This window comes from Diadema antillarum, unplaced genomic scaffold (genome assembly GCF_040938485.1).
Source record: "Diadema antillarum isolate AM-2024a unplaced genomic scaffold, OU_Dant_1.0 seq00000198_RagTag, whole genome shotgun sequence".
Taxonomy (NCBI): Eukaryota; Metazoa; Echinodermata; class Echinoidea; order Diadematoida; family Diadematidae; genus Diadema; species Diadema antillarum.
In genome coordinates this window covers 331,622-354,636 of record NW_027271260.1, presented here as the reverse complement: position 1 = coordinate 354,636, position 23,015 = coordinate 331,622, and the positions used below count along the sequence as shown (strand labels likewise).

Here is a 23,015-nt window from a genome sequence, read left to right as displayed (position 1 = left end):
TGAAAGACGTTGGTGACTGGTGATCACTAGTAATGTTACTCTCTTCTTTACAACAGTTTACCGGGTAACTGTAATTTAGTCCTTAACCTGTGTCCATCAATCCCTAATATGTTCGCTTCATGTCACTGCTTCTACAGGATATAGAGTCTACATCTCCTTTTTTTCCGTACTTTGTTTTCCCACGGCAAATAATGTCTTTGACCTCGCGACTTTACTACATAAGACTTACATAATGTTACGCATACTCGTTTAGATATTGCTTCATTTTTTAAACTCCTCTCACATGCTTTCGCTTTCATTCTACCCTCTAATAGTAGCAGTGACACAAAGGGAACATAATTAGGGATTGTTGGACACAGGTAAAGGACTAAATTTGATTGAATCCATAATTCTCATGGTTCTCACTCCAACATAATTTTCCTTTGAATAGCACTTATTAGATTAAATGATATACAAATCATCGGCTTATCGAGAACTTTCTGCAATTCGTTCTTTCACTTGAATTGTCGTTCTTGTTTGAAACTGTATTGTCAAGCCTAATGAATATCTTGTCATGCTCCATACTTGCATGTGTTAACTGTGGTAATTTCATACCATTAAAGTAACAAAAAAAATCCCTGATTTGACTTTGAGCCCTATAAAGCCCAAGGGGGGGGGGGGCACATTGTGCCCCTACCATATTTCCGTTTGCCACTCCTACACCCTTTACCCGATTTCAACCAAATTTGGTGACTTTTCCTAAAATCTTATTGCAAACATTTTGATATATAATTTAGCTATGTCCAATATTGCTGGTTGCCATGGCAACCCTGAAACTGACAACCATGTTTGTCAGATTTTGCATGATTTTCTGTTCCATTTTCAGTTAACAATATAATAATGGATGAAATGGGGATTTTCTTGGCTGTAATATGCTGAAGGAGCAAAATGTGAAGTAATTATGCTTGTGAATTGCCGTCAAATGGTATTCTTATTATTTTCTTTATTTTTTATGTGACAGAGGCATCAAACAATAGATATAATAGAAATAATTAAAAATAGAGCATTTTCCAAAGACTACTCTTTCATTTTGTGTTACTTTCACACAAGCTTTGCCTGTAATATCATTTCTTTATCATATTATCAATCTTCAGACTCAAAATTTAAATATTTTGGAAATATGAAATGTGATACCAATATATGTACCCATTCCAAGCAATACATCATAGGTTTCTTATATTTCTTTAATGTAATGAATAGTGCCCACACATGTTGACCTTGAGAAATTTCAACCATAACCAATAGTGAAGGTTGACTTGCTTTTCCTTTGTGGTAAATATGAAAATGATTGATATAAAATAAAAACTTATATACTGGGATAAAGAAATAAAAAGAAAAACATGATTTTAGCATATTTCCTATGTATTTCTTTATATTCTCGTAAGTAGCGCCCTCAGTAGATAACCTTGAGAAATTTCAAATGTTGGGTCATGTAGAGTATGAGGTGCTCCACCCATGTGCCAAATATGACGGTCATACATCATATAATAAAGAAGTTATACAGGGGGGGGGGGGGCACAATGTCCCCCCCCCCCCTTGGGCCTGGAAGGGGTCAAAATAGCTTGGGCTTTATAGGGTTAACTCACCTTCGCAGGTCGGCAGTGATCCAGTCCAGCCGCTCGCTGTGCACACTCTGTTCCTGGTCTGGCCCGGTGAAATGCTGTATCCGCTGTCGCATGTGTACGAACACACGCTCTGGGAGATGTTTTGATTCGTGCATGTGACTTGACCATTTTCAGGGGGAGAGGTCACCACTGTCTCTGAGCAGGTCAATTCTAGGTAAATCAATTGTGGGTGTGTATAAGAACATAGTGTGACATATGGAACAAAAGAAGCAGAACAACGGACAGAAGAAGTCCGCACAAAACAGTGGACGATAAGAAGTCCTCTTATGGTTTTCACTGTAAAGCTTCCGAAAGATAAAAAAAAAACACTCACACACAAAAAACAAACAAACACAAACACACATATACACAATCTGCTTTTAAGAGCGTCCTTTTTCTGTCCATCCCAGATGTTGGCATAATGTAGTGACTGCAGAAAGGGAAATTATCAATAACTTTTCCAATAGTTTTTATTCGTGCTTTTCCATATTTGGCAACAAAAAATTATTATGCTGCATCGTCCTTAATTTCGGAATGATGTAAATGGGAATAGAAAACATGGCTTTGATATCACAATTCCCTAATATGATATAGAGTCTTCGTTACATGTGAAGAAAGGAAATAAAGAAATTAATTTTGGGAACATTCTCAACATAATTTCTTCATCATTTCATTTGTCCTTCAGCACATTACAGAATAGAAATCCCCTTTCCGTCCACTATTAAATCGTTAAGTGAAATTCGATCAGAAAAAAAAATGGACGGCATGGTCGCAGATTAACAGTTGCCACGGTATCCAGCAATAGTAGACATAATTATGTATTGATATATCTGGTGGGTGCACTGAAATCCCCTAATCACTTAATTTCTTCCAAGAGAGTTGTTTCATTGGTTTGTCCTTTTATGAACCCCCATCCATTTCAAGCTTAATCGCTTACGATGGCGGTCTTCTGCATTTAATTATCTCTATCATTTATTGAAAATATGTTGTACATTTCATTTTATGTTTCTGTGTGTACGTATACTAATTACTATTCAAAGCTATTGCTTATTAGCATATTGTGTGCTATCATCGTTTTACAATATTTCACTGCACTTGCTATTCTTTGTCTTTGTGCTTTTGAAATTTGTATTCAATTTGGTATCTGTTGAGTGCGGAAATAAATCAAATCAAATCAAAAATCAAATCTCAAAATACTCGCAATAAAAATTGAAACTGAGTGAATGGCTTAAACATGACAAATGAAAATATATATATCCTATGGGACACAATACAGTATACAGAATGCTCCCAACCTTGGGCTTGAGAGGGTTAATTGATTAATAATGACTTGATAACAACAAGGGTTTTTTATTTATAGTTTGGAGCATTTTTCACTCCTTGTAATCTAACAAGTACTTGCAAGGTGGGTTTAATGTACGTACAAGATTTTGTGTTGCTAATCATTGTTGAGCTACAAAACACAATCGAAAGTTTCCCTACCCACGCAATTAGGAAAGTAGCCCAACCATGCAGCACGCTCACTGTTTCCGATACACGATGCACTCGAGCCGCTAGAAGTGAGAGTGTACCCTTGTAAACAGTGGTAATAGCAGGTTGATCCGATTAAGTTTCCATTCGTGCATGACAGGTAACCGTTTTGTGGTCCTGACAGTGCAAAGCACTTCATTACTATAGTGTAATGAAACAAAACAGAGAATATTTTTTTTTTTTTAAATCAAACAGCAAATTATAAAGAATATTATTGTGAAGGGACTCACAATTTAGTAGGCGTAATACAGGTTGAATCTCGTTTCAAGAAAAGCCAAGTCAGAAATAATTATTTAGTGAAAACATAGATATTAGTAGTACACATCAGCCAGAGTTTGAGAAAAGAATGGGCTGTTGATTAAAAGGTTTCTAATTTTCAGAGTTTCGGTGCATTTATTGCTGAAGTAAAGTGACTACTATGCTCTATATCGTCAGCGTGTACAACAATATGTTTTCGCTTCTCAGCAAAATGAAAGAGCACTTGACTTTGTCTCTTTCAGGTTGTAGGGGAAATGTCAGTAGCAAGGTGTAGGAATACGAGTTTCAAGAGAGACTACTTGACTTGTGCATTGACGAACTTTGTCTTATTATCGGATACACGAGCCATATTCCGTTTTCGCATTTTCAAGACCCTTAGGAATGAATCTTCTTTCACTTTCAGATTAACGAACCTTATATTAATTTTTCGGAATAGCTAACCTTTTTATGGAAACTATGAATCATTTGTTTGCGGGTAAACACACTTGTAGAATAACTAACCTTATTTTAATTTCGGATTTTTAAATGAATAATGATCATCATGCTATTGCTTGCTATTGTATTTGTTAAAGTATTTTTTTTTGGCAATTCGACATAAATGTTATAGGCTTACCTTTAATGAAAAAGAAATATAGTTTATCTAGTCTATTTCTATTTCAGTTAATTACAGAAACAAAATCTTCTTAAACTCGCCAAGTCTATATTTGGAGTAATAAATCATTAGATCCTCTTTAGAGTCATTCTCATATTTTTTTTTGTTACAAAATCATTCATTAGAGTGACGTCGTGGAAATAGTATCAGACAAAAAAAAATACTTCGGCTTTCTCTTTCCGGGATTAAAATTACTTTAACACGAACTCTACCGATCCCTACATTACATGATCACAAGATAACATAATAATAACTCTCATTTCTGACCTGTACAGCTTCTTCTTTTTTCAAAATTGCCGCAGCTCTATCTAGTCATTCAGACAAATCCCCTTTCCCAATTGATATAGGCCATAAAGATTGATTGGAATTAGAACATATTGATTAAACCTCTTCTTGACCAGGTTGTATCAAATGACAGGCAAGAACATCTGAAAACAGCAAATTCCGCACAGACCCTCACCGAGCAGACATTATCAGGAATTTGAATTTTGAGTTGTAACAATTCCCTAGTTTAAAAGATAATCCCTTTAACTCAACTGGTTTGAAGTGTGGCAAGTGTGTTTCTGTTTACTTACATTTGACAGTAAACTTGACCTTGCAGGTAGAATAGTTTGGGACAGTATCTCTCGCCTGGTAACTTATCACATGATTGCCCTCGTAGAAACTCGAACCGGGTGCATCGCCGTTTCGTCTAAAATAAAGACAAAGCCAATCAAAGACTACAACACGACGCCTGACATTTTGATTAGTACTTTCCAGCATACTGTTCGTCAAGAGCATTTATTATTTTCATTCATTGTATATATATATATATATATATACATAGATTTTATATGTAGTTACATTATGTCTATGTATACATATATATATATAAAACATAGATTATATATATAGTTATATTATATCTATGATTATAATATAATATATATATATATATATATTATATATATATATATATATATATATATATATATATGTGTGTGTGTGTGTGTGTGTGTGACCCTGCTCCTCAAAACAAACAAAAAGTCGCCAGATATGAATTTCTATAGTTAAGACCATATTCTGAAAGAGCAGACTTTATGCTTTAAAATGATGTATAACTCAAATCAAATGGGCTCTCCTAACCTATCTAAATATTGGAAAGAAAGCACAAACTCAGGAAAAGTGTGAATTGAGAAAAGAGGCTCTGAAGTACAGTGTCTATTCAAGCGCTTAATCTTTACCAAACCGTGCTGGCTGTGCGATGAATGGGACAAAAAACAGGAAGTAAACCACCAGAGTACAATAATGAAGGGATTATTAGATTAAACTGAAATTTAGCATGCTTCATCAACACATTCCTTTCATGATTAATGCCGACTTTCAAAGCAGTAGCACTATCCTTTCAAAAGTTATTAGAGTTGAAAGTGAAGAGTGTGGACAAGGTTTTTCAGAAATGAAAAAGGGATTCTAAAGACACACCTAATCGCACTAGTCTACCAAAAATGTTCGAGATAAACTGCTTAAAAACACACTTTCCTGCCCGTTTTATGATACCAAATTTTAGCATAATGTATAAAAGAAGACCCGCTCTTTTAGAAAATATAAAAAAGTCAAGTTCGGCTAGGTTGACCCATTTCACTTATTTTCAGTTCTCACGCAAAATGTGTGTGTGTGTGTGTATGTATAATATATATTCAAGTTTCATAATATAGTCATATTCTTGGATTACGGAGGGGGAGGGGGAGCAATTTAGAGAGTCTTGGACTTTGTCGAAGTACCCACCTATATTTATATACACACACGCAGGAAAGCAAGTATACCACAGGTAAAACGGTGAATAAAATTTTGTAAAATCCACAATTTAGATAAAAGCGCGCTCTGCATTCCAACCTGCAAAATATCGGCATGTTGACAGGGGGTTATGCGGAGGAAATAACACGAAAACACGTAACCCTTGAAAACCAGAGAGAAAAACGATATTTGTGTGATTGTTGAGTAACCATTTCTAAATTATTTTATAGCAGCAGGGTAGGTTTGAATATAATATCGTCCTGAAATAGAGGCAGACTTAGATCTTCAATTCAATCACAACTTCATTAATACAATGTAGGCCTAGTGTAAAGTCACAAAGATGATTTCTCTAATATGAACGTTTTTGGAAATGATGTTTTTGGGATGAGAAGTAAATAAGACTGTGATTTTTTATTTTTTTATTTTTTGGTAGTCGTAGCAATTTTGTCATTGCCCTCTGACCAATATTGCGCTACCTTTAAAGAAGTCCTTATAGAGGGTCCAAAAATTTCAATGTATTTTCGTATTTCTCAATGACAACACTATAATCAGATATTACAAAGTAGTATGATACATGATATCCGGCTAGGATGCACAACAGATTGTAACAAACATTCAACATGATAGTGCCTTTTTGCGAGATAATTTCTTGGCTCTATGCATAACGACTAAAGAAATAAGATGAACAAATCTGATCAAGCAAGCTTGTTAAGCCTAGGTCTCAATTTTGAAGTGTAAGAATCGAGATAAGGAGCGCCGCGGATACAATAAATGACCAAATATAGAAAACGAAAAGTATAAACAAGAATTTTCAGGGAAATAGCACGTTCTTCTCAAATACTGACGAGGAAGGCAAACAATAAAAACAATAAAACCCCACCCTGCAGGCTATCGAACAGCTGTTTTAACAATGCTGACATAGAGCAATAATGAAATCTGAGCAATTAAAAACGTCTACATTTGGATTTTCGATCTTCCAGAAGATACAAGGGAAGACGTGAAAAAGGAAATATTGATACTAGCATGAACTTTTTTTTTTTTTTAAATTCTCCCAGCTATCAGAAATGAAATAACCACGATAAATCAGTCGTAAACGTATCCGGGAGTAGGAAGACAAATACCCGTACAGAGCCTAGTTTTAGACATATATAAGGAAGACAGAAAACAGATCCCACAAAGTTCATTCCTTTTCCCTTTTTTTCAACTCAACGATATTAGTTTGCTCCCAGGCTCAGATTTCTTTATCCACGTCTAGAGTGTTCGTGTGCGTTACATGGGCGAGCATTGCAGATGCTTGTGGACGTGAATGTTGGTCTCGCCCAGCAATCTAACACCAGTACCGAACTTGAAATGACAAAGTTGTTATACCCAAGGGCTAGTGATGGCCAATGAGAAAAACAAACAAAACAAAACAAAACAAACACGTAAATCGCTAACAACACCGAACTTGATCTCCCAATGTGTTTCACACTGGGGTGAATGTTATGTTACGTTATCATGTGTGTGTGTTTAAATTTCAAAATGATGAGTTTGTTCATAAGAACAAGATCTTGAAATGACCAAAATTTGTTTGATTACAACTGAAGCATTTTCATGTTTAAATGTGTTTGTGCATTCAGGCATTCACTGTAGGCCCAATCAACTCCGGCTTGTCAGATTTCTCATAAATCTGCCAGACAGTATCACTTTGTTTGTGCTTCGTATCAGATTCACCTACTCATTAAAACATCTCTTGACAGATATGCGGTAGATTCTAGAAAGAACTATCTTTTTAGTGAGTTCAAAAGTCTTCAAGTCGATTCTTACACAACTTTGACAGGGGGCGACTTTGTATCCGAAGCGGTAGGTTCGTTCCATCTCACTCTCACCGGCACCGAGGCAGCAGTAATTGTTCCCAAAGTCACTGGACAACCCACATTAAACCTAGGCGGGGTCACGTCTGTTGAGAACAAAATTTAAGTTGGCCTGCACGTTAATTTTGTAATCCTTTATTCTTTGTTGCATTGAAAAACACTTTAACATGCGCCTCTGTAATAATTCAAAGAGTTTAGATCAGACTACACGCTGTTTTTGCGATAAGTTTTGAAACACCCTTGTGTTATGCACAACGGTGATTGTGAAGCTGGTGCGTGGTATTGCGTGGTATGGACTTAAATGAAAACGTTATGTATCCACGGTAAATTAAACGCATGGTTTGCCATTCGGAGCAGTGATTTAAAAAGAAAATGTTCGAGTTATTCCATTTGATGCATATGTTTATGATACGTCAATTACATTACAAAACATCCTGTCATGTAGAAACTTTGCGATAAAGCTCTCAAAAGAAATATCACAAGTTTTTCTAATCATACCATAACTATAGACGATTTAATTTAGAAACCATTTCAATACAATTGTTCATATTTTGAATCCTTGCCAATACTTAACATTGCTTATGATGATTAATCTTTTTTTTTTCATCATTTGGTTCTATCCCTAACTCATTTTTAGAACTTTTTAGAACTCTTTTAAAACTCAGGGTGGGGGGGGGGGGGGGGGGGGGGGGGGTGGGGGGCTCACATTCTTCCCGTCTAAGCGGGGAGGAGGGGTTCTTGACCATGATTCCCCCTCCCCCGGTGCTGCAGCCCCTCCACACTGAAAAATCTTCTGCGGCCCGTGTATAACGCTGTTTTTTTATTTAATATGCAAACGGTAAATGATGACTGAAAAACTTAAACTCGATTTTCAATTTCTCCAAGAAATGCCCTTTAAATGCTGATAATGAAAAAGATTATAATAGGCCACTGTATACAAGCACGCGACAGAGCTTACTGGCTATACCAAAATGTGCGTACATGTATGTTATGGTATAATATGCATTTAGGCGGGGGGGGGGGGGGGGTAACTTACCCGGGGGAGATGGTGGTGGTGCTCTCCTTCTTCTCCTTCGTCTGCGCCATGATTCTGGACGAAAAAAAGTTTTACAAGTACAATTTAATGGATACAGAACAAAATTAAATATTACATGAATGATCTAAATGAACGAAAACAATAAAAAAATATTTTAGTCAGATTCATTTTGTCGAAGCCTTTGCAATAAAGGGTTAAAAAAAGAAAGATTACATAAGTCTGTAATGCTATTGCCTTATGCACTGTGGTCATTGAATTTAAGTTTGACTGTTTATTGATATTTCTGTTAAAATCATACATAGAGGGATACAGCATATCTAACAAGGAATGATTTAGAAATATAAAAAAGAGAGGAAGAAAAAGGGGAACAGAATATGGAAATATGCCATAGTGTACCATTCATACAAATGAGTCGGCAAAAGATATTGAATATAAGGGTGCACGTCACGAGACCGACACCCACGAGTCATACAGCCCACAAGTTATACAGCTCACAAGTCATACAGCCCACGAGTCATACAGCCCACAAGTCATACAGCCCACCAGTTATACAGCCCACGAGTTCGACACTGAGTAAATAAAGTATAATAAGCTTGTCGTCAATACGTCATGTACATGTGGTGAAGTAATCTATATAATATCAAACAATAATAACAACAATAATAATGATAGTGATAATAATATTAATAATAATAATGATACTGATAACAATAATAATGATATTGATAATAATAATAATAACAATAATAATAATAATAAATAATAAATAATAATAATAATAAACATCATCATCATCATCATCATCATATTAATAAGAGTAGCCTCTTCAGTGTTCAATTATTATTAGTCTAGCTTTGCCAGATACCCATTTATACACCTGGGTCGAGAGGAACGAGGTGGGTAAAAACATTTTGTCCAAGGACTTAGGCACTGGGCGGGATTCGAACTAGGGTCCTCCGATTGGGAGTCGGGATTCTTTTCCACCATCAGTGTCGTATCTTTATATACTGCACTGTGCAACTATGCCCCAGGACATCCTGAGTCTTCATATTTCAATTTTTATATAGATATTACACCCACAGTATTTCACATTTCTCTTGATCTAATGTCTAAGGAGCATAACACATTACCTAATAAACTTTCTTTGACATTATAATCTTTTTATGGAGAAGAACTCGGCCACATGATCATATCCAAATCTAATCTCTGAGATTGCCGCCATTATGCTTTACAAAACACGCACTTCACATAGTGTCAGTGACTAACTGAAGCCTTCATACACGTATAACAGCTCGTTTGTGAATCACACACCATCTGATAGTCAAGATACCCAGAATGACAAGACAAAAAAAATCATTGTTTGTTTGTTTGTTTGATTTATTTTTCTTCCAGCACAATTTCATACATAAATCAAAATTATTTTCAGTAATATCACATGGAATATCAGTAAGCAGATTACAAGTACATGATTCAAAGAAGGAAAATCGATGTATAAATTGTGACCGTGCACCTCAAAACGAACATAAAGTCGCACACACTGATTTTGCGTGAGGACTGAAAATAAGTGAAATGGGTCAACCTAGCCGAACTTGACTTTTTCATATTTTCTGAAAGGGCGGATCTTCTTTTACATTATGCTAAAATTTGGTATCATAAAACGGGCAGGAAAGTGTGTTTTTTTTAGCAGTTTATCTCGAACATTTTTGGTAGAATCGTGTGATTAGGTGTGTCTTTAGAATCCCTTTTTCATTTCTGAAAAACCTTGTCCACACTCTTCACTTTCAACTCTGATAACTTTTGAAAAGATAGTGCTACTGCTTTGAAAATTGGCATTAATTATGAACAGAATGTGTTAATGAGGCATGCTTAATTTCAGTTTAATCTAATAATCCCTTCATTGTTGTTACTCTGGTGGTTTACTTCCTGTTTTTTGTCCCATTCATCGCACAGCCAGCACGGTTTGGTAAAGATTAAGCGCTTGAATAGACACAGTACTTCAGAGCCTCTTTTCTCAGTTGCAGACCAATCACAAATATTATTGGATATCAGACATGGACATAGTGTAATTGGTAATTGGACGAAATAGTAATATACGCAAGACTAAGTGGCAATTAGGCCAAAATGTCATGGCTATTAGACGAACAGGCTGCAGAAGAAATGGGATTAGACCATTATGGGATGAGACTACATGGGAATTACGTAAAATGGGATTAGATCAAGCAGCAGTTTTCCTGATGTCTCAACACAAATTGCGCCCATCTTTTGCTCATACCCTTCGAGTTCCCCGCACCCATCATTCATTGGGCAACATGGATCAATCGCCATGCCATCAGGGGATTCTGTTCATGAATCAATAGTTGAGGTTCGTTTCTTTGTTTGTTGCACTGTGTTGTGACGGTTGTTATTATTGGGTTTAATGTTTAACGGTTATGTCAATGGGGAATTTTATGTTTATAAATGAATGATTAATGTTTGTTTGTTTGTTGTATTGTACTGTAACGTTGCAATTATAATATGTTATATTTGTTATATATAATTTAGATATGAAGAGAAGATATATGAAGATGAGTGATGAGTTGAAGATAGATGCAGAAGATAAAGATGTTGATTGAAGAGGAAGATTTATTTGAATGTTGAACTTTAGATGATAATTATGATGGTTATGGAATTGATTTAAACCATTAAATCAAATGATGTAAGATGTTTTATGAATATAACGGTTATTATTTCTATTTTCTGAAACAATCATTGCAAAATATTTTTGTTTGATGTTATTTGTAATTTGTCACGCATAATGTTGTTCTTTGAACAATAGATTGCTATCTGTGTGTATCTCTTGCATGTAACGCCGGTGGAAGGCACATTTCTACATTCACATTGTGGACAACAAGACATTCAATTCAATTCAATTCACTTCAATTCAGTGTAATTCAATTCAATTCAACTCAATTCAATTCAATTCAACTCAAACACAGCTTTCACCCAGTCTGGCTCTTCTGTCTGGAACTTATTGCCTTTGAAATTGAGAATGAAGATCTCATTCCCTAAATTCAAGAAAGAACTAAAAATTTTTTTTTTGTTCCAGTAACTGTGTGCTTTTTTTTTCAGTTGTGGTCTTTTCCTGAATGAAGCAATGTGAGAGGAGGCCTTTACCTTGTTGTAACAGGAGTGCCATTGTGTTACAGACATGGCACATTAAAAGACTACATTATCTTTATTACTGTATAGTTCGCAGGACATGTTACTCAGATAGGTCATATTTTTGTTTGCCGGTGCCGTAAGTTGATCTTGGGAAGATACATTGCCAAGTATCCTGTGTCTATTGTACAGTGGACCATAAATATTTTTTTCTCTCTCTCTTTTAGTGATGTCCATCATTACACTTTGAGGGAAAGGGAAATAAGTTCGTTTAATTGCTTTAAAAATGTGATACTCCATCGACTAAACAAGTAATCAGGTATGTTGTGTACATTTGGATGGATCGTTGTAAAAGCCCATGATGTATTTTGCAACGAAAATAATTATTATACACTTGTGTTTGTGCATTAGATTGGATTTGTTGCTTAAATTTATGACAAGTGCATTGCCATGTTAGATACTTTTGTGAAATAATACATTTAACATGCAAGGACATGTTGTCAAAATTGCACTTAACGTCAGTAGCACTTTACTTTTCATAGTAAATTATCCTGTAAGTTCTTTGTATTTTGATCATTACGTGTACGTCGGTGCAATGTACATGCACAGTGCTAGTGAGCTGTAAGGGCGGCGCACTCACTTCAACTTTTTCACCAAAAATGTCATTATTTAACTCAGTAAAAACAGATGTTAACATCAAGATTAGTTTACTTGTGAGTTGCTTCTACGCAAGCCCCAAAGCTACAATATGACAATCTAAGGCCTACCCAGGATTTTTTAGAGGGGGGTGTTCAGTGGCGTACCGTGGGTCAAGACATTGGGGGGGGGGGGGGGTGCACCTCATGGAAGCAACATCAGAATTGCATAACTGTACAATTAAATGCGAGCGAGCGGAGGGAGCGAGCTTGAAAATTTTGACATTTTAGAGTCCCCAAACTGCCGTTTGTAGTATTATAATATATATATATATATATATATATATATATATATATATTTGCTTTGGAAATTAAGGGGGTTGCACCGGGTGCAACTGCTGGCAGTTGCTGGCAGTTGCTGGCAGTAACATCAGGAGAAAGGCATAACGATTAAATGCGAGCGAGCGAAGCGAGTGAGCTTAAAATTTTGACATTTTACAGTCCCCAAACTGCCGTTTGCAGCTATATTTTTTCGCTTTAGAAATTAAGGGGAGGGGGCGCACCGGGCGAAACTGCTGGCAATTACTGACAGCAAAATCAGGAGAATTGCATAACGATTAAATGCGAGCGAGCTTGAAAATTTTGACATTTTACAGTCCCAAAACTGCCGTTTGTAGCTATATTTTTTCGCTTTGGAAATTAAAGGGAGGGGGCGCACCGGGCGCAACTGCTGGCAATTATTGACAGCAACATCAGGAGAATTGCATAACGATTAAATGCGAGCGAGCGAAGCGAGCGAGCTTGAAAATTTTGACATTTTACAGTCCCAAAACTGCCGTTTGTAGCTATTTTTTCGCTTTAGAAATTAAGGGGAGGGGGCGCACCGGGCGAAACTGCTGGCAATTACTGACAGCAACATCAGGAGAATTGCATAACGATTAAATGCGAGCGAGCGAAGCGAGCGAGCTTGAAAATTTTGACATTGTACAGTCCCAAAATTGCCGTTTGTAGCTATATTTTTTCGCTTTGGAAATTCGGGGGGGGGGGGGGGGGGGGGCGCACCGGGCGCAACTGCTGGCAATTACTGGCAGTAACATCAGGAGAATGGCATATAACGGTTAAATGCGAGCGAGCGAAGCGAGCGAGCTTGAAAATTTTGACATTTTACCGTCCAGAAACTGTCGTTTGTAGCTACATGTATATTTTTTTCGCATTGGAGGGAGGGGGCGCCCGGTGCGCCTCCTGGATCCGCCAAGGGTGTCGGTTTATGTTCATGATTGGGGGAGGTATGACCAGCGAGGAGGCGTCGAAGTGACCAAGCGGGAGGATGTCCAAAATCTGCACTTTATATATAAGATAGAGCATCCCCTAATTTGTTTGTGTTTGTGAGTGTGTGTGTTTCATATAGATGGAAAAGTTAGGAAATAGCCAAGGTCAAGTCTTATTATTGGCAATGCAAGGCATTTTAATATAGACTAGTATGTAGAGCAACACTGCAAAATCAGTGATCAAGCTTTGAAAGCAAATGTGTACAATCTATCAAACATCACATTGCGCAACATTGCAGCGACTCTTTTTGCCATTCCGATATTCTGAGTACACTGCGCACATTCTGCTTGTATTCAAAATGCCAACCAGGAATCACGCTGAATCACAATCTTTTGTCGTCTCCGGGCTTTTTGAACAATGTTATACCTGTTTGATTTCATGGTTAAAAGAAATCTTAGAAAAATATCTTTTTTTCTTGATCATCCTTTCATGTCGATTTCAAAAGCAGTTTACTAACCCTTGAATTACCATTTTCGTATGTTTATAGTTTTTTTTTCTTTTTTTTTTCTTTTTTTCTTTTTTTTTCCTTATTTTTTCTTTTTTTTTACCAGCGGATTGGAAGGGGGGCACGTGCCCCCCATGCCCCCGTAGTTACGCCACTGTTCCTAGACCTAGATATCTAGTGCATTTTAGGCGCAATAAAGTCATCCAACCACAATTTATAGACTCACACTCAGTTATCTTTCAGTTTTAACTTTCAGTCATTGAAAAAATTCATATCTTCTATTACTAAAGATTACCAAGTCCATGTGCTATTACTAATTACATTGAGTAGCAAGTAACTTGCTACTCCCAGAGCTTCCAGAGCTTGCTGCTTCCAGTAGGCTACTATACTGACTGTACTTGGTAGTCAGTGGCGTATCTACGGAAAACGGCGCCCGGGGCAAGCGCGAAAATTGCACCCCTAATTTTTGAAAAAGTGTTCAACCCCAACCCCATCCCGGTAGGGACTTTAAAAAAGTCCTTATGATATGCTTTTTGAAGCACTTAAGAGGGATCTTTTGAGGGTGATTTAAATGTAATAGGCAACCCTAAATTTTGATATATTTGGCGAGCGAGCGCAGCAAGCGAGCCGAAAATTTCATATTTCAGCTTTATACATAACATGGAATTCTTGTCATTTTTGGTTATTAAATCTTCGAATTACAATTCTACGGCCTTATAGATAACGATTTATACCAACAGTGTCCAATCCATCCCGGTAGGGATTTAACAAAAGTCCACAAGATATGCTTTTTCAAGCACTTAGAAGGGGTCTTATGAGGGTGATTTAGATGTAATAGATATTGAAGAATTTTGGCGAGCGAGTGCAGCGAGCGAGCCGAAAATTTTTGTATTTCAGCTTACAAAACATGGAATTCTTGTCATTTTTGGTTATTAAATCTTCGTATGACAATTCTAATCAAGATATAGTGACGGTCTTATATAACGATTTATATACCAACAGTGTTCAACCCCCAATCCCCATCCCGGTAGGGACTTAAAAAACGTCCACTTGATATGCTTTTTCGAGCACTTAAAAGGGTTTTTTTGAGGGTGATATAAAATCTGATAAATTTTGATAAATTTTGCCGAGCGAGCGCAGCGAGCGAGCCGACAATTTTTGTATTTCACCTTACAAAACATGGAATTCTTGTCATTTTCTGGTTATTAAATCTTACAATTCTAATCAAGATATAGTGACGGCTTCATAGATAACGATTTATGCCAACAAACTAAGGACTTGGAAAAATACTCCAAATTACTACGAGTGAGTGAGCCGAAATTTTTATATTTCCACGTCATCATTACGTTTTGTTCTTCTTTTTTTTTTTTGGGGGATAAATTTTGGCGAGAGGGCGCAGCGAGCGAGCCGAAAATTGTTATATTTCAGCGTTCCAAAACATGGAATTCATGTTTTGTTTTTATCTTGTTTGATTTGGTTTCTGCCCCCCCCCCCCAATTCTTCTTCTTCTTCTTTTTCTTCGTCGGTTTTTTTCTTCTTCTTCTTCTTCTTTTTTCTCGTTTTTTTCACGTGCCCCCCTTGCCCCCCCCCCCCCCCCTAGATACGCCACTGTTGGTAGTTGATACTACTAACTTAGCATGCAATGTGCCTATAATAGGCTGCAGCGCAGCGTGCATTGTGCACACATAATATTATGCATCATACTAGTCTGGTAGGTGTGCAACCCACCGACCGGGTGCATAACGACCGACCGCGCATTATAATGGCATTGCGCGTACAGAAAGAAAATGTACGCATGGGAACTACGCGCAACGGTGTTCCATTCTTCACTGGGCTACGCTACCGAGTAAAATGAGGCGAAAACAAATAAGTATTCCCTCTAAATTAACAAAATTTACCAAAATCGAATAAGATTTATCGTGTAACTACATATAACTAGGCCGGCAGTGGCCTACCCGCTTTGCTGACTCGTTGTTAGATGTAGAGTATCCTTCCGTAATAAATTTGACGATTTTGACCGCAAAATTGTCACCGCCGCTTGTACGATCGTGCACACACGTTACACATACACATGACATAATTATTTTGTCGCCCGCTTACGACCGTACGAGTTGAAGCAGAAACGAGAAATGAATGTGAAAAAACAAACCGACTCATCTGATTTATTTCAATTACGATGAAAAGTTTCCTAATGAAAATCAATTCAAATTCATCAAACAGTCCTTCAAAAGTAATATCGAAGGATTCAAAATATATTCAAATATTATTGGGGAAAAAATGACGGCTAGAAAAAAAAAAACAGCGGCCTGTCGAAAAAACGCATTTAAGTGCCCTTTATACGTATTGTCAGGGTGGTCGGTTGAAATGAGCAGGGCAACTGAGTGCGGAAAAAATGACACCCCGCGTGTTCGAAGCCGCCATCTAGAGCGCGTACCTCAGATCGCATTTTCAGTGCGCGCTTGTGAATCCGGAGTATTTTCTCCACACGTGAGTAAAATTTCAGGCAAATTGTGAGATTTTTCACGTTTCCATTGATAGAAAAACGTTAGGTGGCCGGTATTATGAACACCCAACCATACTAAGTACACAATTTACGGTACCGCGTACGGTATAATACCGGTAAACGGTGAACATTATGCGCAATGTACTGTATCTTCGCGATTCGGTCAGAAAGCAAAGCAGGGATCGGGAATGTCTACTGTTTGCGCGTCAGCTTCACGCGCGGTGCAGTAACGTAGTATTGACACGCAGTTCTTTAGTGCGTATAATATTATGTAACTCCATAATGTATCATCATCCACACAAACATTAAGATAAAACAAGGAAGAGAGAGAGAAAAAAAATGAACGCAAAAGAAAGGAAAGGCGGAATTCAAAATGGAAATAAAAGCGGTAAAGACAGCTTTTGTTTCATTTGTCAACATCTAAACATTGCTGAAGAGGGGTGTTGAATAGCTCAAACACCTCCCTTTTGCCCAAGGGAGGTGTTTGAACACCTCAAACACCCCCCTTTTGGCAAAGGGGGTGTTTGAACACCCAAAACAACCCCCCCCCCCCCCCCCTCGGTACGCCCTTGTTGACAATGCAGCACAAGTGCAGTACATAAATCTTGCCTCTTGCCTCGTTGCCAGTTCACACATGCAGTGGCGGATCCGGTGCGCGCCCCCCTAAATTTAATTAGATAAAGCAAAAGAAATAGAAATGAACAAATAAAGGGGTCGTGCGCCCCTTAAATTTTACACCCCCCCCCCCCCGATCCGCCCCTGAACAACATGTAGTCTAGCTTCTGGACTCTTTTACTCGTAGCGGTGATTCAGTGTACGCGACAAGCCGTCAGAGGGCTTGACACCCGAAGTTTGGATAGGGTAAGTTTGGAGAACAGACTGCCATATGCGAGATGATTGGGCGTGCAGTCTCACGATTATTGCATTAGAAAATTTGCGCCCTCTGTTGGTTTATCGCACCGGGGAAAAAGGGAAAAGGCCCATTGGATGAGACTGCTGAACATAGTAGTGAAAATTGTATTAGTGTAATCAATGTAATGATATCAATCATCTGAACATAAGCAGATAATGTTTCAAAATAGGTTTGGAAATCTTAATGTACTTTTTTTATTGGTCACCATCAACACGAGGGCGCTCTCTATCCTAACAACAGAAAAAAGGAGTATTTTACATCCCTCAAATCTGATGTTACTCGACGTAATTTCGCCCGGTACAAAGATAAACAGAATATTCATTAAAAAACGTAATTAACTAAAATCCTATAATAAATGGTCTGTCATTCAAACTGCAACGTTTGTGTCAGGTAAGTGCTACGACACAATGTTATCACTTTTTGTAAGTGTTTAATGGATAACACATGTGTGATTGTAGGATCATGAATATGAAATTGAAGAGTGGAGTGCGTTGAGCTTGTAAATAGGTTACAGCCTGTTTATTTATGATAAACCCCTCTTTAAAATCTATTAAAACTACAATTGTATTTTCATCTACAAAGTCCAACCCATTCCGCAGAAAAAAATAATGATAATGCAGTCAATTGCCGAGTTGACGCTGCATTGTAAGACCTTAGCAGAAACTGTGTGTGTGTGTGTGTGTGTGTGTGTGTGTGTGTGTGTGTGTGTGTGTGCGTGTGTGGGGAGAAGGAACTAAAGCAAAAATGATCCATGAAATAAATGTGTGATCAATTTCCCTCTGATTTCATAAACTTATAGTTGATTTTGTCAAGAGTACAAAAAACCCCAACAACAACACACACACACGCACACACACACACACACACACACAGACACACACACACAAATATCGTCACTTCACTGGTGCTCCTTTATCGGAGATATAGGAAACACGTACGTACGTAATCATTCCTAAACACGGAGTGGGATGGGTGCGAGCACGTGGAAAGTGATCATACCCATTGAAATAACCCTTCTATGTTTAATGAATTATGCTTCTTCTTTTTTTTTTTATTCCACTTCAGAAATCCGAAGCCAAGACAATCAGGTACATGGATATTTTAGATTATTTTAACACCTGACCGCGGAATTCTGACTATGAACTTTGTTCATCGTCTTATCAAATCTCATGGTTACCATGGTTACGTAGTGGTACCACTCGGGTCCACGCGTTTGGTGATTGTTCTTTACAGCCACATTTGCCCAGTCATAAACAAGTTCAAATGGCTTGCCAAAATTCCGTGAAAAAGACTATTGATTTTCTTTTATCATATTTGCACATAATCTGTTATGTCCAGATCAAAGTCTAAGACAGGACAATCCCTTGGAACAGGCCTAAATGCATCTAGAAGCAATAAATGCTGAACTCAGATATAATATATTCTAAAGCATTAGCACGAGATTTATATGCCCGATGAAATAGTCTGTAAACGGTATCAATCATCAATATTGAAAGTAAACGAATGTGTTTGTCAAGCCTTTGTCACGATGGGAAAACCCCTTGTTACGAAAGACTGTGGGTTGAGTAAATAATTGTTGCTGAAGCCATCTCCCAATCTTCGCCCAAATGAGAATGGGGCCTATAAAGCATTGTAAAGTAATTACTTGGGGTGACTTGGGGTTCATTTTGTGCCCGTTTTCTTTTTTTTAAACAAGAAATACGATTTTTTAGAACCGATAAAGAACTAAGATATTAAAATTAAAAAAAAATGTATATGCAACAATAAGTAAATTGTATTTATTCTCCGAGGCTGTCATCAAAATCTAGTTTCTGCTTTAAAACGTCAACCTCCTGTCTTTTGTTCGTTATGTGATTGACTAATAAAACATTCTTGATTTTTTTATGTATTATCACAAAAAATATATGCATTAGTATATTATTATACATTATTATGCATATGTTCTCCATTTGTCAAATAATTACATTTCGAAAATTGCTTTGTGAAAATACAGAAATCAATCAAATCAAATCACATTAAGATTATTTAAGCTCGCACAAGTACTAATCCGATGGACGTCACATTGATACTTGATTATAAGATGAGAACGAAATTTTAGTGAAACAGGTATAATAAGCTAGAATTGAATTATACAAAATATAATCATGAATATTACGGGAAGAGTCAAAATCTTTCGTCAAAACCTTTCGTAACCCCCCCCCCAAAAAAAAAAAAAAAAAACAAAAACAAAAACAAAACAAAACAAAACAAAGACGTTCTTGGCAATCGAAGAGCCGAATTCTATCCCTTTTCTGTATCTAACATCAATATTGAAAGAAAACAAAAATGCCTGTGCAGCCTCGGATGGGAGAATCCCTTCAGCATTGAATATATATACCCAATGAAAATCTGTAAACGCCATCAGTCACACAATATTGAAAGTAAACGAATATGATTGTGTTTGTTAAGCTTTTGTCATAATGGAAAATCACTCGTTTCGAAAAAAAAAATGGGTGGAGATTGAAGTATGCTTCAAGCAAATACAGGCACGCAGTGACATGTCCTTACACAATATTCTTATCATCATTCAACTAAAATACCCAAGTACATTACAAACAGAAATTGACACGTGACGTTGAATAACCAAAATTTCAAAAGAATTAAAACCACCCTGAAAGTAGCGCTGACGATTGATTCCCATATGTTTATGACGAGAGAAATGGAAATAAGAAAAGTAACAATGATATTAAATGAAAGAAAGATGTTATTCAGAGGGGTGAAGGTTCAGGTGCGTGTTTCTAACTCTAACAATGATATCGTTAACATGGATATCACGATGACGGGATTATGATAATCATGATAATTAACTCGTATTTAGGGCCCTATGCAAAAGTCGTCAATTGAAACATGGAGAATTTATGTTTTGTTTGGAGATGACACGTGAATGATCATCAGCATTTTTTTTTCGCCGAGGTCAGTAACAAGTCTTTGTTTATGTGTGTACGGGACCTATAAAGCAATGATTATTCTATAGAACCTAGAACTCATAGCTTTCAAATTAATACGGCTACCGCTGTAATTTTAAGAAGTATTTTGTCGAAGTGTAAATACTTATCAAAAAGTGTCATTTTCCCTCAGCTACTAAAACAAAATTGAGTTTTTTTCCACCCAAATGAATCCATTTCTTTGGTACCGAAAGGTGGCAATTTTCTTTGAATTCCACCAAAAGTCTGCACCAGGTCGTTGAATTTTAGTTATAAAAATACACAAATCCCCTCATGTGATAATTTCCAAATGCCCCCTCCCCCCCCCAAAAAAAAAAAAAGAAAGAAAGAAAGAAAGAAAGGTGTACACTAGATTGATGATTTCAGTTGTACAAATGCCAAGGCTCCCTTCTGTCCAAGAGGGATAACCCTCCCACATACCTTTCCCCTTCTATCCTTCTCCGCGGACTTCGTATCGCACAGTGAAGACGCCGTGCGTAATGTCGTAAAGGCACTGCACAGATGATCTCATTCACCACTTGTCTCTACCTCTAGTGGTCATGAGCAAGGATCTGAGTCATGGCAAAGCTTTTCTCTGTCCATTCGGATTTGTTATCTGTCCATCTTTTTCTTTATATTTTTTTTTTCGTTTGCCTCTCTTCCTACCTGCACTATGCCTGCAAGGTATCTTTGCCAGTACGCCAGCTCTTGTCGCGTGTTCTCACCACTACAGTTTTCTCTTCTTACCGTTGTCAGGAGATCTTGATATTTCCTAATGGGCTGGCGGATTATTTTACGCACTTCCTCATTTGTGACATGGTCCCTGTATGATATGACAAGCACGCTTTGTTGCAAATAGACCAGTTCGTAATTCCACTTTGCGCGTGAGCAGAATAAGGTCATTTGTACCAACAAACATTTTGGTTTGTAAATTCACTGAGACAAGCATCTGTGATGCGATGATTATTCATGTGATCCTTATCTAAATGGTGCTTGCCAGCACATCCACCTGACAGCAAGAATGGTATTTCGCAATATAAAAGGAAATAGGCTGTCATTGCATTCAATACAAAACAATGAAATGGATGCCTGCTAAATTGTCAACTGATGGGATATTCTGATCACCTGATCTAAACGCAAGTTCATTCTTTGTTCGAACATGAATTCCATAAATTGTTACGTCGGGCAAGCTTATGCGTTATGCCGCTTTGAAAACGAGTGAAGTGCCTACCCAACTGAGAAAAAAGAAAGGTCATTTGTACCAATGTGTACATAAGCTAATTACGAACTGGCTCATACTCAAGAGGATGCCATTAACTGCTCCTCTCCCATGTTCTGCCGGACGTTGTCTATTCCTTTCCAGTTGTCAATGATCGTATTTCTGTCTCGGCTTCTTCACACCAAACTTGATGGTCATCGTCATTCGACGATTCCTGACAAGTCAAGGCGTATATGGGTCTCCCTGAATCTTGTGGATATGCAGTTCAGATCAGTTTCCTTCCAATCAGAACTTAATCTCGCGTCCTCCAACAGGCTCTTTCTTGCTTGTCCTTTATGATACATCAAATCCCGCCTCCCTTTCTTTGGTATAGATGCACAGTCAGTTTGGTTGAAAATTCAGCCATTTATTTAGCCATGACTGTTCTTGAATAGAGTTTTTCCTACCGTAGCTACTGCAAAGCTAAGTTAGCTACAGCTTTCTGCAGACGCCGTGTTGCTCGACCAAGACTACAGCCTGGAGAAAGAGCGTGGTAAAAGCTGTAACAGCAGGGAGCTTCGGTGGTGAAATTACTTGTACAGATAACGATACAATTAATACCCTGTATCGTCGCCACAAAGGCAGGCAAACTTCGATGAAACCGCCGATCTCTCATTCCGCTACACCAGGTACAACAACCATGACACCAAAAGCTTCCCGACTTATCAACAAATTTCACAAACAGTTTATAGCCAATAAAACAACACACTATCAAGCACCACAATTTCTACGTCACACCGGCGAGTGCGCAGAAAAGCCGGCACTACACGACAGCCGTTGGAAGAATGTCGATACTACCCAACAAGATTGTTGTTTGATTTTGGAAATGCAAATTGGGATGATATCTTTGGGAATTAAATTAAGTTTGAACAGAAGAGGAGATGGTGCTGATAAAAGTGTTAAGTTGAGAAAGATACTAATGATGCTCAAAATGGATTTTTGATTAAAAATATTGCAAAAAGGGACTATTTGTAAAGAATGAAAACGGAAGTACTATACTACAGGATTCAAGGTTAAAGCATAAAGATAAATTTATTTTGAATATCATTATTTTAAATATCTACAATCCTTTTGAGTCATTTGACA

General features: G+C 37.4%; 1 protein-coding gene across 1 annotated transcript in view; it reads right to left on the bottom strand.

Annotated features, from left to right (window-relative positions):
* The window catches only part of LOC139728782 (uncharacterized), a 97,230-nt gene that overhangs the window by 70,187 nt on the left and 4,028 nt on the right, over positions 1-23,015 (bottom strand). Inside the window, exons 2-6 of the mRNA XM_071639723.1 lie at positions 8,746-8,799; positions 7,663-7,795; positions 4,659-4,774; positions 3,126-3,314; positions 1,626-1,814 (exon numbers count right to left, since the gene is read on the bottom strand). Coding sequence (XP_071495824.1) covers positions 1,626-1,814; positions 3,126-3,314; positions 4,659-4,774; positions 7,663-7,795; positions 8,746-8,799 — 681 coding nt within the window. The remainder of the gene's footprint in view (positions 1-1,625; positions 1,815-3,125; positions 3,315-4,658; positions 4,775-7,662; positions 7,796-8,745; positions 8,800-23,015) is intronic.